Source organism: Cygnus atratus, chromosome 2 (assembly GCF_013377495.2).
Source record: "Cygnus atratus isolate AKBS03 ecotype Queensland, Australia chromosome 2, CAtr_DNAZoo_HiC_assembly, whole genome shotgun sequence".
NCBI classification, from domain to species: Eukaryota; Metazoa; Chordata; class Aves; order Anseriformes; family Anatidae; genus Cygnus; species Cygnus atratus.
This window is the reverse complement of record NC_066363.1, coordinates 19,123,886-19,138,486: the sequence shown is the minus strand read 5'-3', so window position 1 is coordinate 19,138,486 and position 14,601 is coordinate 19,123,886. Positions and strand designations below refer to the sequence as shown.

The window sequence follows — 14,601 nt, the reverse complement described above, 5'->3', positions numbered from 1 at the left end:
ACTTTTATTTTTTAAACACATGGTATATATTTATTAATTCTCATACATATTCAGTATTACTTGGGTGATGAACTAGCATTTTTCTTTCATTTAGGTAAGTTATGGATTTAGTTTTTCATCAGTACCCCAGCCCACCTGTATTAAAGACTTAGTCCTCCCCTAAAAGAATTGCCACTTGCACTCCTGAGTGGGGATAAATTGCAAAGCATATTCAAGCGTGTACCATTATTTGCTATTTTCCCCTCTCCCACAGCTGCTTACAGCAAAACCTAGGGCAAGGAGCAAGATCCCAGCTTCCCCTCCCGCTGTCCCTGTCCCACTTCCCTCTGCCCTGTACCCCCAGCTCCTCCCTCCAAATCTCTCCCTGAACTCCTGCCCCGCCACACTGCGGCCAAAAACAAGCAAAAAGCCGCATTTCCAACAGCCGGGGCGCGGCCTGGCGGGGGGAAGGCGGCAGCACAGCGCCGTGTAGTGACGCGGGGAGGGCTCCAGGCGGCGGAAGGGCCCCGGGGCGCCCGCTTGGACCCGCCGCCGGGCGGCTGAGGGAGCTTAGGGAAGGCGCAGAAGCCGCCAGCCCGGGCTCCCCTCAGCGGGGCCCGGCCGCGGGCGCCACCTTCCCGCCCGCCGCCCCGCGCATGCGCCGCAGCCGCCTCCTAGCAACAGGGAAACAGGGGCGCCATCGCCCCCGGGCGGGTCGGGGAGCGGGGCCGGGGGACTGAGGGGAGAGCCGGTGGTGGAGGAATAACGCCCAGTTTGTGTTTTATTTCTTAAAGTTTCCTTCAGCCGCAGCCAGCCCAGCGACCGCCTTACTGCCTGCGTGGTAGCAGCGTCTACACCAGTAAGGAAAGCGGTGCAGTCTCAAGGTTATAATAAAGCTGTGAGATTTATCTGCAGAGTTTATGTGGAATAGTAACGTGAGAGGTACGAGACCTAAAGCTGTGTAGATAATAGATGAGAGGGGAAAAAATGAGAGAGAGAATAAAGCCTTAAATACAGAAGTTTTACCCTAAATGCCACTAACAGGTGGTTGGGCTGCGAGGGAGCAAATCTCTCCAAATTTTTGATGTTTCAAAGGTTGGGGACGTCTGCAGGCAGGGGTTTCAACACAAAATATGGGTTTGCTGGCAGAGGAGCATCATCTGCAGAGCAGAACTATTCTTTTGTAGTCTTATTACTAACCTGAATTGGTCATCTATATAACATACTCCAATACTGTATTATCTTAACCATTTTTAGGATTTTGATCATTGTTGCCATTTTCTGATTATCTGATGTGCTGCCACAGTGAATACTAAGATGGGCTTCAATGACCTTTAGTTCCTATTTCTGTCTGCAAATCTGCTATCTGTACTTCTATCCTACACCATAACTTTTTTTTTTAATTGTGGACATATTAAAGGCTAATAAATGAGGTGTTAAATAATAGGTCTACCTTTGTAACCATAACAATCATGAATGTGATAGTGACACACTTGAGGTGTTTCCAATAGTATAAATATTTAGTGTAAGTAATATATTTTGATATGTGCCAGTAAAGGAAAGAAAGTAATTGACAAAAGCTCAAACACAATACGAATACAATAAACTGGTCATGAATAAATGGATGCTGAAAATTAAAAAAAGGTCTCTGGTTGTCTGAGCAATCAGCTCATGCAACAGCTTTTCAGTGAGAGGAGTGGAAACAGAATACCTACTGTTTTGTTTTTTTTTTAAGGTAGAGCATTAGAGTTATCTGGTGGGATTAATGGGACGTGGTGCATGTGACAGGCAGGAATGAATCTGATCATTCAGAACGTCACGTTCAGCCCGATGTCCCTACAAAGCTGGCAGATGGAAGCATTCATTTTAAGACACGTACATTGGCACAACTGCTTAAAAACTTCAGTACGTCTTTAATTTTTACTTGTCTTTAAAATGTGCTTCTTCCTAAGGCAGACCAGCTTTGAATTCTATATGAGAAATGTCCTGCTATTATTCTTCAGGAAAAGGTTGCAAAACTTCTCTCTCTCTCTCTTTCTGTTTTTTTTAGATTAAGCCAATTTTTCTTAGACTCTTTCTCATGGGACGTGGGTTTTCACTGTGTCTCAGTGAGACATTTAAAATCACACACATAATTTCTAAAAATCTTCTTCATTTGGATTGTCACAGCCTGGATTCTCCAAGGATAGATCCTAGGTTTGATGTTATTTAATATATTCATTATAATTTGGAAATGAACAATAACATAGAGAAATCAGAATCTTCTACTGAGATGAAATAGTTTGTATTAATTAAGACTAAAGAAGATTGTTAGAAACATCTGAGAGCTATCCTGATTCTGCTATCATGGTGTATCTGGTAACACCGTGATAAATAAAATTAATTGGTGGTGAATGGAATATAGTTTACACTCCCAGGAATATTTGGAACACTGTACTCTTCAGTAGTGAACCTGAGTTAACTGTAACCTACTGGGGAAATGACCTGTTTACCATATGTGGATGGCTTAGTGAAAATCTTCGCTGAAGAAATTGGCTAAAAATTAATCCTCCAAAAGATGTAATGTCACTGTAATAAATCAGTAGTGCTCTAGAATTGATTATGGTATTCAGGGTTAGGTTATTCATATCTGAGAAAGATTTAACAGTCACAGAGGGGCTCTGAGACAAGAAACATATATGTCTGGAAAAGCTGTATGGAAAAAATAATTAAGACCGTTTAGAAAGATGATAAATCAGAATGTACAGGAAATTATAAAAGAAAGTAGAAAGGATCAAGTCAGGCTAACTATTAACTAAATTTGTAGTACAAGAACAAGGGAATGTTGTGTTGAATTGAATAAACTGTTTACATATTTTTTAAATCTAAGGAGTAGTTGCTTGTAAAGTACACTTGACAATTGGACCTGTGCCATAATGTGTCATAGAATGAAGAGTAAAGGGATTAAGCATTTATGTGGACAGTAAAAATAGCTACTATTGTGAGAAAGAACATAAAAACTTCAGGAGATCTAAACCTTTGTACTTCAGGGAAATAAAAAACCTGTAACAGATGGAGGAAAACTGACTTTTGGGATTGGTTTCATGCATTTATCAGAAGCATTTGTCTCTTATCACTGGAGGCAGGATACCAGTCTGCAATGGAAGACTGTTCTTATTCAGTGAAGGGGTTTTTTGAGCTGAGGCCTCTCAGTTGCTCTGTGATTTGTAAAGAATGCTGTCATGTTTGTTAATTCCTGTTCATTTTAGGAACGTTCATACACCTTCTTTCATACTGTACAAATTGGAAAGTAAAGTGTGTCTCTATATCTTAGAATCTTAGTTTAAGGAGTGAGATACTCCTTAGTTAGTGCACCTCTTACTAGGTGTGCCAAGAAGTTCAGCTTCAGAAAACAGTGAAGTGTAGTCCTTGGGCAGCATGAAAAAGGCGCTGCTACCAGAAACTATTGTATCAAAATTTTATTGCAAATTTTGCATATTTTTACAACATCTTTTTATGGAATCAAATAAATATCTGATAATCTTGGCTTATGTTCAAAATCTAAGCATCTACCTTTGGAATTTTGAAAGTAACACTCAGCTAAATGCTAATATGATACCAGAATGCAAATAAGAAGTACCGTTACATCCTGAAAGTTCTGAGGTTTTAAATAAGTAATTGTATTATTCTTTAGCTCACCTAAAATCTCCCTTCTCTCCCTCCCCCCTTCTTTCTCTCAGTTATTTGGTCAACCTGATACCTGACTGCAAACTGATGTTGTGTTTAAGGGTATGCCTATGGAGTACTCCACGCTGCATCTCTCACGTTAATTGTTGTGATTCCTTTGCTCTGTGTATAGTTTAGAAACAGGTCATTTAAAAAAAAAAAAAAAAGGAATCTATAAGTGAACTCTCAGAATGACCAGAGCGTATTTATTCTTTTTTTTTTTTTTTTCTGGAGTCGATTGACTTTTTTCAGCTGAATCAAAATGAAAGATACTATCTTGTATCTATGAACAGATTCTAGTTAAGTTGGGCTAGTTAACATCTGTTGCATGGTAGCTAATTCTTCTCTTGATCCCGATCATTTCTTGCCTAATATACGTGTAGGCACAGATAAAACAGCAAGCGGATTCAAAGGTGTTGACTTAATCGGTCTCATATGTAATGTATCTTCTGGAACCGAATATTAAATTTGACCTGGTATCTCTCTCTAACTTTTCTTCTCTGAAGGCAAGTTTCCCCAATGTATTGATGTTTGTAGACTTTATAGAAGAACAGAACGCTGGGTAATTTGGGTAAGGAGAAAGGGGAATCTTTTGGTCCATAATTAAGGACTAGGAAGAAGTAGGAGTAGGACAGATGAAAGCCAAAAGAAGAATTTGGGAGAAAGAAGTATGCAAATTTCAAGATAATTACACAACAGTATGTAATAATGACAAAGTTGTCAGAGAATGATGAGGAAGATGAAGATGTTTAAGCTAGAATACAGAAGACGTTTGTATGTAGTTCATGGATTCAGGAAAGGAGTGAGATTGTCTGGTAACGCTGTGATTATAAATTTATCATCTTCCTTTTGATTGCACTGGAAGACAGCAGATCTAGCATGTCCACACAGAAATCAATTGAAATAATCAATGAGGTGGACCAGTTTATAGGCAGTTTCCACTGTTAGCAAAGAAAGAAAAAGATTTGAATGTCTGAGACAAGAAAAAACAGCAAGACTTCCCTTACGGTGGCTAGACAAATTGACAGAAGTTAATTATCCCTTGGTTGTTCTAAAGGATCTTGCACGTTCATCATTCTTGGGGAGGAACTTGACAATCATGAGCAAGCAATGTGTCGTTGCAGCAAAGAAGGCTACCTCTGTCCTGGGCTGCTTTATGCCAAGTATTGCCAATAGGTGGAGGGATGCGGTCCTTCTCCTCTCTTTGGCACTGATGAGACCACACCTGGAGTAATGTGTCCAGTTCTGGCCTTGGCAGTACAAGGGAGACATGGACATACTGGAAAGAGTCCAGTGTTGTAGGGCCATGAAGATGATGAAGGGACAGGAGCGTGTCTCCTATGAGGAAAGGCAGAGAGAGCTGGGACTCTTCATCCTACGGAAGAGAAGGCTCAGCAGGGATCTTACCAATAAAGATTCCCCATGTATAAATACCTGAAGGGAGGGTGCAAACAAGACAGACCCAGGAACTTTTCAGGGGTGCCCAGTGATGGGACAATGGGCAGTGGGCACAAACTGAAACACAGGAGGTCCTGTCTGAAGGTCAGAAAGCACTTCTTTACTGTGCGAGTGACAGAGCACTGGCACAGGTTTCCCAGAGAGGTTGCGGAGATCTTCAAAAGCTGCCTGGAGATGATCCCGGGCAACCAGATGTAGGTGGCTCTGCTAGCAGGGGGTTGGACCAGATGGCCTCCAGAGGTCCCTTCGAACCTTAGCTGCGCTATGATTCTGTGGTCATGGTCAGGTTGTAATAACACAGCTTCAGACTTTCTTACAGCATGGTACTGTCAGATCCCAAAGGGGATTTTGTAATAAGTAACTGATTAGAAGCCTTTCTTAAATCCTTCTTTGCCCTGCTTTTCCATAGGAATAATTGTTCTCAGGAGGGACTTCTGAGTCCTTGACATAGAGGTAAGTTCTACAGTTGTCTGTGTCTTTGACTTACTCTTGCACATTATCTCATGTCTCACTAACATTCAGTATGTGCAGGGTCTTAGGTTATCGTGTCAGTTATTTGAGGGTTTAGAAAACAGAAGATGCAAATGGAACAGGTAGTTATTTTGTAAATGCATTGTATAAATTAAAAACAAAATAGTATGGCCTCTAAGTGTATGCAACAGGACTCTGACAATGTCAATATACAGTCCATACTGTAAAGGAAGTACTTATAAAATTTCAGTATTTTGACCAGTACAACCACCATAAAACTTTCCTCATTTATATTATAAAATACATATTTTGTTAATTATCTTTTTTAAAATTAATGCTCATTTGCTAGCCATTATCTTATATTTAAAAAATAATAATAATAAACTCTGTGCACGCTCGTTAGTGAACAAGTGTATTGACGAAAAAGATGTTGAAAATCTGGTGATAGTTTTTTTTTTTTTTTAATTTAAAAAAGTTGGCTGTCATAGAACATAAAACTAATACTTGGCTAAACCAGTAAAGCATTTAGTCATCTATAGTTAAAAGCAGCAATATTTAATGTCTCCCAGCTTCTAACCAGTGAGGTCAAAAGCCTGATTTATTTATTTTGGTATACTGACTAGAAATATGTGGCTATCTCAGATTTGCAATGTAGGAAATGATTCACACTGCAGAGAAGTTTCTAGAGCAAGCCAATAAAATAAGTAAAGGAACCATGGCCATCATTATCTGCAGATCTAGTGCTTAGAATCTGCTCCATTGGGCAGGCATCTGCAAGAAATCTTTCATAAACTAAATACATTTTCCTTATTTTATTTGGAGTTGCAATAATGCCAGGTCATGATACAACAGCCCAAAGGTTAGAGGGTTCTACTTTCGAACTAAAAAGTCCACATTCGTGACCTTCTTTAAAGTCATTTTCCATTTACAGGCAAAATGTTCTAGTCACGGAGGTGTTACTGGAGATGGGCCTGTTCCTTCAGCCCCCTTAAAAAAGACAAGGTGGCTGTGTTATGTCGTGTGCCTAGTCCTGCTAATGCTCAGTCTGCTGTGATAGCATCAGCCAGACATAGCCTGGCATGTGGATTCATGTGGAGAAACAGGGTAATATATTTATGTCACTAATTTTAGTCAATGTATGAGCTAGCAACTCTAGACTCTGGTTTTGGTCAGAGGAAAAAATGGTCATTTTTCAAGGTGCAATTCACCTGATCAATTTTAGATACATACTTTAGGTTGAGCTGCCTTAACAGCTATTGAACATACTGACTTGACTTCCACTGACTGTAAAGGGGAGTGACTAATTTAAGTACCGATGCTTGATCCCAGAGTTTCTGGATACTGAATGAACTTAAGTGAACGGGTTGCTCAGGCTGGGGTAGTTCTGGTCCCGTAGAAAACCAGGAGATCCTTATGAAGTTCAGGGTGAAGGAGGGAAATGCCACAGCTGAGGGAGAGCTTTGGGGGCTGTAGTTTCTGTAGGAATGAGGATGTAGTTAGACCTAACGACTGTCCTGCTGGCTGGGGGACAACACCTGATCATATCACCCCACTGGAACTGGTGGGAGCAGAGTAAAACAGGCTAATTTATCTACCACAGAAATCAGTAAATTCCAGGTGGAGGACAGGAAGTAGCATAGAATGATAACTTTATAGATTGCTTGACCATGCATTGGCTACATCTGTTTTGTCAAAGTCCTTTATTACCTCTAGCTCTAGGTGATTTAAGCAATCAGCCCTTTAATCTCAAGACATATGTGAAGAATTACACTCCTTCTAGAAACTTAAAAAACACGAAGTAGAGAATATTACTTAAATAAGAATCTTCTTTGTCATAAAGATTTAATTACATTTAATCACTAGTGAATAGAGTTTTAGTTTTTAAAATAAGATTTTCAGATAGCATAGACCCAGCACTTAATTACATTGAAAAATATAAATCCCATTAAAAATTTGCCTAAAATCAAAATATTTAGAATACTAAACTGAGAATCAAAGATACACATTCTGTAGGTCTACTTAGAAGAAGACAATACACAGTTATGGAGAGAGAGGAATTTTGAGTAAGAAGTTGACTTATGGGCCAGTAGCTTTTCAATACCTGAACTCATTGATTGTTTGAGACAATAAAAATTGAATACAGAAGGCACATTTTTAATTTTCAGTAAGTCAAAGAGTTCCACATGCATCATAGCGTTATTCTCCAACTCGAGGCAGGATAGAGAGAGCTTTATAGGGACCAAGCTAACACCAACATCTGATGGCAGAATGCATTGAAATCCAAAATAAAAATTGCAGTAAGAAACAGACTGAAGGGCATAATCCACAGTAATTATCTAATTCTCTGTGCTTTTTTAATATTTCCAAGGAACCAAATGTTTCCGAACATGGAGAAAAACTCAAGTTCCCTGAAAATGTTCTTGGGCGTTATACACGTTTATATAAGTGTGAAGAAATATTTACAACTAAAAGCTTTAGTTATTCACAGTGTTGGACTACACATAATTATTTGAATCTGTGAACGTTAAAAGAAAGTGGTGCACAATTATATGTTAATTGGTCCCTAACCAAAACTGTGCACTTTGAAACACTGAATTGTAGTGTGTGTATTCATACATGTGCCTGTATACGTGCACAAGGGTAAAGCAGATTGGAGCTGAAGAATCTTTGGTTATATGGATCTTCCTCTCAAAGCCATAATTTGTGACCTGCCTATGAAGTTCTAAATTTCAGATTTCTAAATTCAGTTCTAAATTTCAGAATTTTCGGACGTGCTTATCAGCTGGTATCACTACTGCTGTGTTGTAGTTTATTTGGGAGGCTAGTAAAGGAACAATACCTGAAAAAGTTCAGAGGATTCAAGAAAAGCTCCACATTTTTAGTGAACGTAATAAATTATAGCAGTGTTTTGTAATCAGCCAGGCTACAGCTTGTATTGCAGGAGATAATAATCTCATATACCACAGGAAAGCTGTCAGGGTAGTCTTGGTTGAGGGTGAAGGTGTGGTTTCCCCCCGAGAACTAACCAGGGATTTACTAGGGGGTACTGAGTGCACATTTTACTTTTACAGAGTGTTAAAACAAACCTAACTTTGGCATAACTTGGTCTGTTCTGTGCATAGCTAGTGCTAGTGGGTCGTGTTGTTCTTTACTTTTTGCCCGTAGCTTAACTGAAAGGCTCTCAGCTGAAGTTTTGCAAGCCATGTGAAATTAGGTCCACATGGGGTTATTACATCCATATGCTTCAGAAGCTGCTATTAGATGCAGCTGAGAAGGTCTTCCAGGTTCACTTGCACATGTGCTAATACAAAAAAAAAAAAAGCAGAAGACAGAAGTTGGACTTGGTGTAAATAATGTAACTTTTAAATAATCAGTGAAATTTTTACTGTGCAAAACTGTTTCTTAATAACTGCAGACCTGATTTTTGTCTTCCATAAAATATGGGCAGAGAATTTGAATTGAATTTGAACCCCATTTTTAAGGTAGAACTTATTTGTACGTTCTGCACCTGTATAGAATGTTTGCCACCATATATAGACGAACATGGAGAAATAGGTCCCCTAGCAGGACCTTCGTGTTCATGTACAATTTGTAGATGTAGACAAAACTAACTTATGAAAGTGCATGCCATATGTATTTGTACCTCATTACAGCTTGAGCCTGTGATGTCTTGCATCTCTCTTTTTAGTTATGTTTAGTTGATGGATGTATTTTACCAAATGCATTGAAGTGTTAAAAAGTTTGTTGTTTTGGACAAAAGAAACCTTACTGTTTAAAATGGATATCTTTGTGCATAGGAATTATGAGGTCAAAGAATTCCTCAAATTGATTAGATGCATTAAATGAATGCGAACATCGGTCCTAAAAGCTTTCCTAAATCACTGGTAAGCTGATTCTTAAGACATAGAAGGGAGTTTGTTTGTCTGCTTTTATTTTTTGTTTTTATTTTCAGAATGGGTAAAAAAGTGAAGAAGGAAGTAGAGCCTCCACCCAAGGATGTGGTAAGTTTATAAACTGCTATGTGCTATAAAATAAACATCACACAATTATAGACCCAGCTCTACCATCCTTACATAGTTCCTTACTATGGAACTTACACACATTATTCTAAAAATGTCTTCTAAAGATGATTCTGTTTCTGCTTTTTTTGGACAGCATACAAACCAGAGTGACTGGGCATGTGTAGTTCTTTGTGAAGATTGTTGTCTTTGGCAAGCTTCGCAAGTAGTAATGTATGAAACAATCCAGGCTTCTTTTTGTTTGAAGAGCTATATTAGCTTTCCATTTGTAAAAATCAAAGGACAAAGCAGCAGAGACCTGAAATCTGCCCCTCTTTTGAACTGTGGAGACATTGCCTAGGATGAAATAGTTAAAAGCCTAGATGAATCTGTGGAGTTTTTTACTGAATACAAAAGTTTTACAGATATTTTGAATTACAGTACTATGTGTTCTAGATCTTTTGCAAAGATATACAGTCTCTAGCAGCAGTTTAAGTTTTTCTGGTATCATTGGAAGTGCAACAGTGAGAAGTACTAGAGCTGAAGCCAAATATGGAATAATTAGCTCTTTTGAGCCAAGAGTATTCAACTCTTAAAAATAAATAAATAAATAAGTGGAGTTTATAAGTCTGACAGTAGCTTATGCACACTTTTTGAGATTTTCTGTAAAAAAAAAAAAAAAGGTTCAAAATACAGGTTTAAAGTCTTATTGGTTTATTCAGAAAGAAGTAGAAGAAATAAGACTGAAACGCTAAACAAAGTATAACACAAATTCTGCAACAGATAATGAGTAAGTTAATAAAGAATTGGGACCTCAGCTAATCCCAGAAAGAATACAAAATTAAATGCAAAGTTTACTATGTTTTTTTTTTTTAAAAGGTTTTATGTCTGTTAAGAGCAACGGTACTGCAAGATCTTTTTCAAAGGTCATAGAAAAGTCGATCAGCGAAATTTACATCATGATTTCAGTGTTAGATAAACATAAATAGTTTTAACGAAGACAATGATAGAAGTCATTATGGCTGAACTCACATACCCAACGCCATGATGTCACTGAGGCTTAGCAGTTGTCACTTCTTGCACAACTGTTCTGTGGAAAGGTGAATATTACAAATGTAATTGAAAAGCTACAATCAATAATAAATCCTTATAAAAGGAGACTTGAGATAAAACTTTAACATGAGAGAGTTAACCGATATAAAGACATTTCTATATGGAATAACCCAAAAAAAAAGGAGGAGACACAAAGAAGGTACATGTGAATCAGACTAAAACAGACCTGAAGAATTAAAATCTTGCAATCTAAGAAAAAAATGGAAAGACATAATAATAGATTTATGGCATACAGATAAGCTAACCCCCTCCAAAATAATAAGAGACTATTTTAGTAAATGTCTAGAAAATCAATATAAACAGCATCACAGTTTCTAGATTCAGAAGCCACCATTTGAGTTTCTGGAGAAAAGTATAGTATAGCCTTCTACCTACTACAATAAACTGTGAATAATGTTAGGCAAGATAATCAACGTTTGAAAAAAATAAACTTACGAAAGAGGTTAATAAAATAATTAAAACCGAAAACATTGGAGAGAGTGAACTCCAGATGGCATCTGTGGTTTTTGGCTTAGACACTTACCCTTATTGTACTTCAGGCTAGCATATCTCTTCTAGCAGCCCTATCAGGAGAAAATAATGGAATGTTGCATAGCAAAACAGTATTAAATATGAAAATAGATCCTTGATTAGTTCTTACTATCAACCAAGAAAATCTTCTAGCTGTGAGAATATTGTTAACACTGATCATGTAAAATCAATTTTCAAACCTTTAGATTTCACCTGGGTATTTCAGATGGCAGGAAATGAGATGCAGACAAAATACCTGATATATTAGCTTTTATCTTCTGATTGATAAGCTGCTTATGAAAATGTCAAGTCCAAGAAAAGAAGCCTTGAGATAATGTGGACAGATTCATATAAGAGGGCTTTTGTGCATGTGGAATTCTCTGAGAATATATGATAGTGCAGATGACCACTGTTTTTTTATAGTTTTCTAGGAACAGGTGGAAAACACATATCCTAGACCAGCCACAGCTTATATGCTTCAGAGAGTATTCCTGAGGACCCTGTTTTCACCAACTTCCATTATTTATTTATTTTTTAACTATTATATGTTCTGAGGGCTGGTCAGAAAAAAAGTACTCATTTGAGTTTCTTTCTCTATATGGATTACCTTAAGACTATATTTCAGGCAGATAAAGTATGTTAGCTTTGACATAGGTCAATAGGAACTTCTCGTATGATATCTTCCCTAAGTTTGGTCTGGACAATATTACTGTTTGGTCATCAGTTAGGGGACAGGCATTAGAAGGGAAGCTTAACGTTACCACTGGAGAAAGTACTGAGTCATTATGCATGAAAGAAAGCCATAAGTCCTTGAGTATTTTTGAAAATGGCTTCACTCACAACAGTCATGTTACAAGTGAAAGTTCGGAGGAACAGAAGTGGCACTGTCAACTCCTGAAATTTAGACTCCACAGAAACACCTTCTTTTGAGCAACCAATAAGCAACCTAAATATTAATTTGACTTTAGTAAGGCTTTCAACACTGTCTTTCATTACATCCTGATAGACAAACGAATGAAGTATGGATAAGATAAATAGACAACGAGGTGAATTGAAAACGAGCTGAACTGCTGGGCTCAAAGGGTTGTGATCAGCAGCATGAAGCCCAGCTGGAGGCCAGTCACATTGTGCCCAGGGGTTAACCTCTTCATTAGTGACCTGACCTATGGGACAGAGTGCATCCTCAGCAAGTTCACAGATGATACGAAATTGCAAGGAGTGGTTGTTACACCGAATGGTTGTGTTGCCATTCAAAGGGACTTTGACAGACTAGGGAAGTGGAGAAAATACGAATTTCGATAAGTTCATTAAGGAGAAGTGCAAAGTCCTGCACCTGGGTGAGTAATAACCAGTACAGACTGGTTGATGACCAGCCAGAAAGCAGCTTTGCAAGAAATGACCTGGTGGTCTGAGTGTACAGTAAGTTGAATATGCACTAGCAGTGTCCACTTGAGGCAAAGAAGGCCAACAACATCCCAGGGCACATTAAGCAGTGTTGCCACAGCAGTTTGAGTGAGATGACTGAAGTCTTTCACTCAACTTTGGTGAGACCAAATCTGGAGTGTGATGTCCAATTCTGGGTTCCCCAGAAGAAGAGAGACGTGGACTCACTGGAGTGAGTCTGGCAAAGGGCCACAAAGATGCCAAAAGACTTGGAACGTTTGTCATGTGAGGAGAGGCTGAGAGCTGAAGAGTCCGTTCACTCTTGAGAGAAGGCTTGGATGGGTCTTGTCAATGTGTACAAATACCTGGTGGGAGAGAGTAAAGAAGTCAGAGCCAGACTTGTCAGTGGTGCCCAATGAACGTATGAGAGGCAAGAGGTACAAACCGTAACACAAGAGATTCGATTTAAACATAAGTGGAGAAAAAAAAATTCTTTTGCTGACAGATGATGGAACATGGGTTCCCCAGCGAGGTTGTGTATGGAGTCTTCATCCATGGAGATATTCAAAATCAGACTGTCCCTAGTCCTGAGCTCTAGTTGACCCTGCTTTGAGCTAGATGATCTCCAGAGGTGCATGTCGTTGTCAACTATTCAATGGAATATGTCAGTTTTGTATTGTTAGTATTGGAGATTATACTTGGACAGAAGTGAAATAGATAGCATGAGCAGGTATATGTTAACTCCATTTTTTTCTAGGCAAAAGATAAGGGATTGAGGATTATGAAAGATATTAGTAATTCTTCTAAAGTGTCTGTGAAAGCTGTAAGGATAAAGCAGACCTTTAGTCGTTTAGTTCAGAAAGGGCTTTTAAAGGATCTTTAAAAAAACAATAGGATGATTAAACAATGGAATAATAGGAGATAGATACATCCTTCAAAAGGTGGGATTTGCATCTAAATGGGAAAGCAAAACAGAAAAAACGCTCACAAATGAAAAGCAAAAGCCCAATGACACGATGCACCAAAATATTTTGGGAGAGATCCATACAAAACCTAGCAGTAAAGCTTTTCCAAAATCACAAGAAGCAAGAAGCTTCTTAGAGGGGGACTACTGGGTGATTAAAGTCATAAAGGAAAAGAAAAAGTAATTCTTTGTCAAGAAAAAAAAAAAAAGCTGTGCAGCAAATAACTGAAATTAATGTGAATGAATTATTCTAACTGTAAAATGACTAGAATATGAAATTGAGGTACTCTTTCTTACGGTATTTAATGTGTACCCTTTGTACTAGGGGAGCGGAGAGCAGGAAAATTCATTTTCAAAAAGAAATACATTAGTAGTTACAGGGCAGAAAGTTTGTCTACCACACAGGGTTAGTTAGTAGAACAGATTGCCCCCCCCCCCAAAAAAAAATATATATATATATAGTTGCATGGGTAAATATGATAGTAATGGGAACCCATATTGCTTGTGTAGAGGAAAACTTTGTCTCAGAAATCTATTTGAATTCTGTGGAGGGAGGAGTCAGTGTGCAAGTGGATCATGGTGGTCTGGTTGATACAGTTACTTAGATTTTTGATTCACATAAGCACTGACAGGTAAAAAGAAAGTCCTTCCCTGGCTACATCTGGTTAACAAAATAGAAAGCTAAGGTTAGAAAACAAAACACTGTTCTGGTTTCTTAATGAAAGAAAGAAGTTGCCAGTGGACTGTCATCGGGTTTTGTTCTGCAGTCTGTGCCATCCAGCCTCTCAGAATTCACATGGATTCTTTCATGAAAATGGCAGCCAGTACTAAGTAGGTGAAAAATGAATAAATACGATATTTCAAATTACAGAAAATAAAAGGCAAAACACCATATGACTAACAAATGCATGATACCTGCGTATGTTGAATGCCATTAACAGTTCTGATTTTTCCATATCAAGAAAGGTACAGTTGAACTCTAAAAGTACTGAAAAAGACAACAAGAATAATCAGAGTGAC

General features: G+C 38.3%; 1 protein-coding gene across 1 annotated transcript in view; it reads left to right on the top strand.

The window, feature by feature from the left end:
- The first annotated feature begins 814 nt into the window (after nucleotides 1-814).
- Nucleotides 815-14,601, top strand: part of ARMC3 (armadillo repeat containing 3) — a 62,127-nt gene continuing 48,340 nt past the window's right edge. Inside the window, exons 1-3 of the mRNA XM_035545378.1 lie at nucleotides 815-921; nucleotides 5,552-5,595; nucleotides 9,566-9,614. Coding sequence (XP_035401271.1) covers nucleotides 9,567-9,614 — 48 coding nt within the window. The 5' untranslated portion in view covers nucleotides 815-921; nucleotides 5,552-5,595; nucleotide 9,566. The remainder of the gene's footprint in view (nucleotides 922-5,551; nucleotides 5,596-9,565; nucleotides 9,615-14,601) is intronic.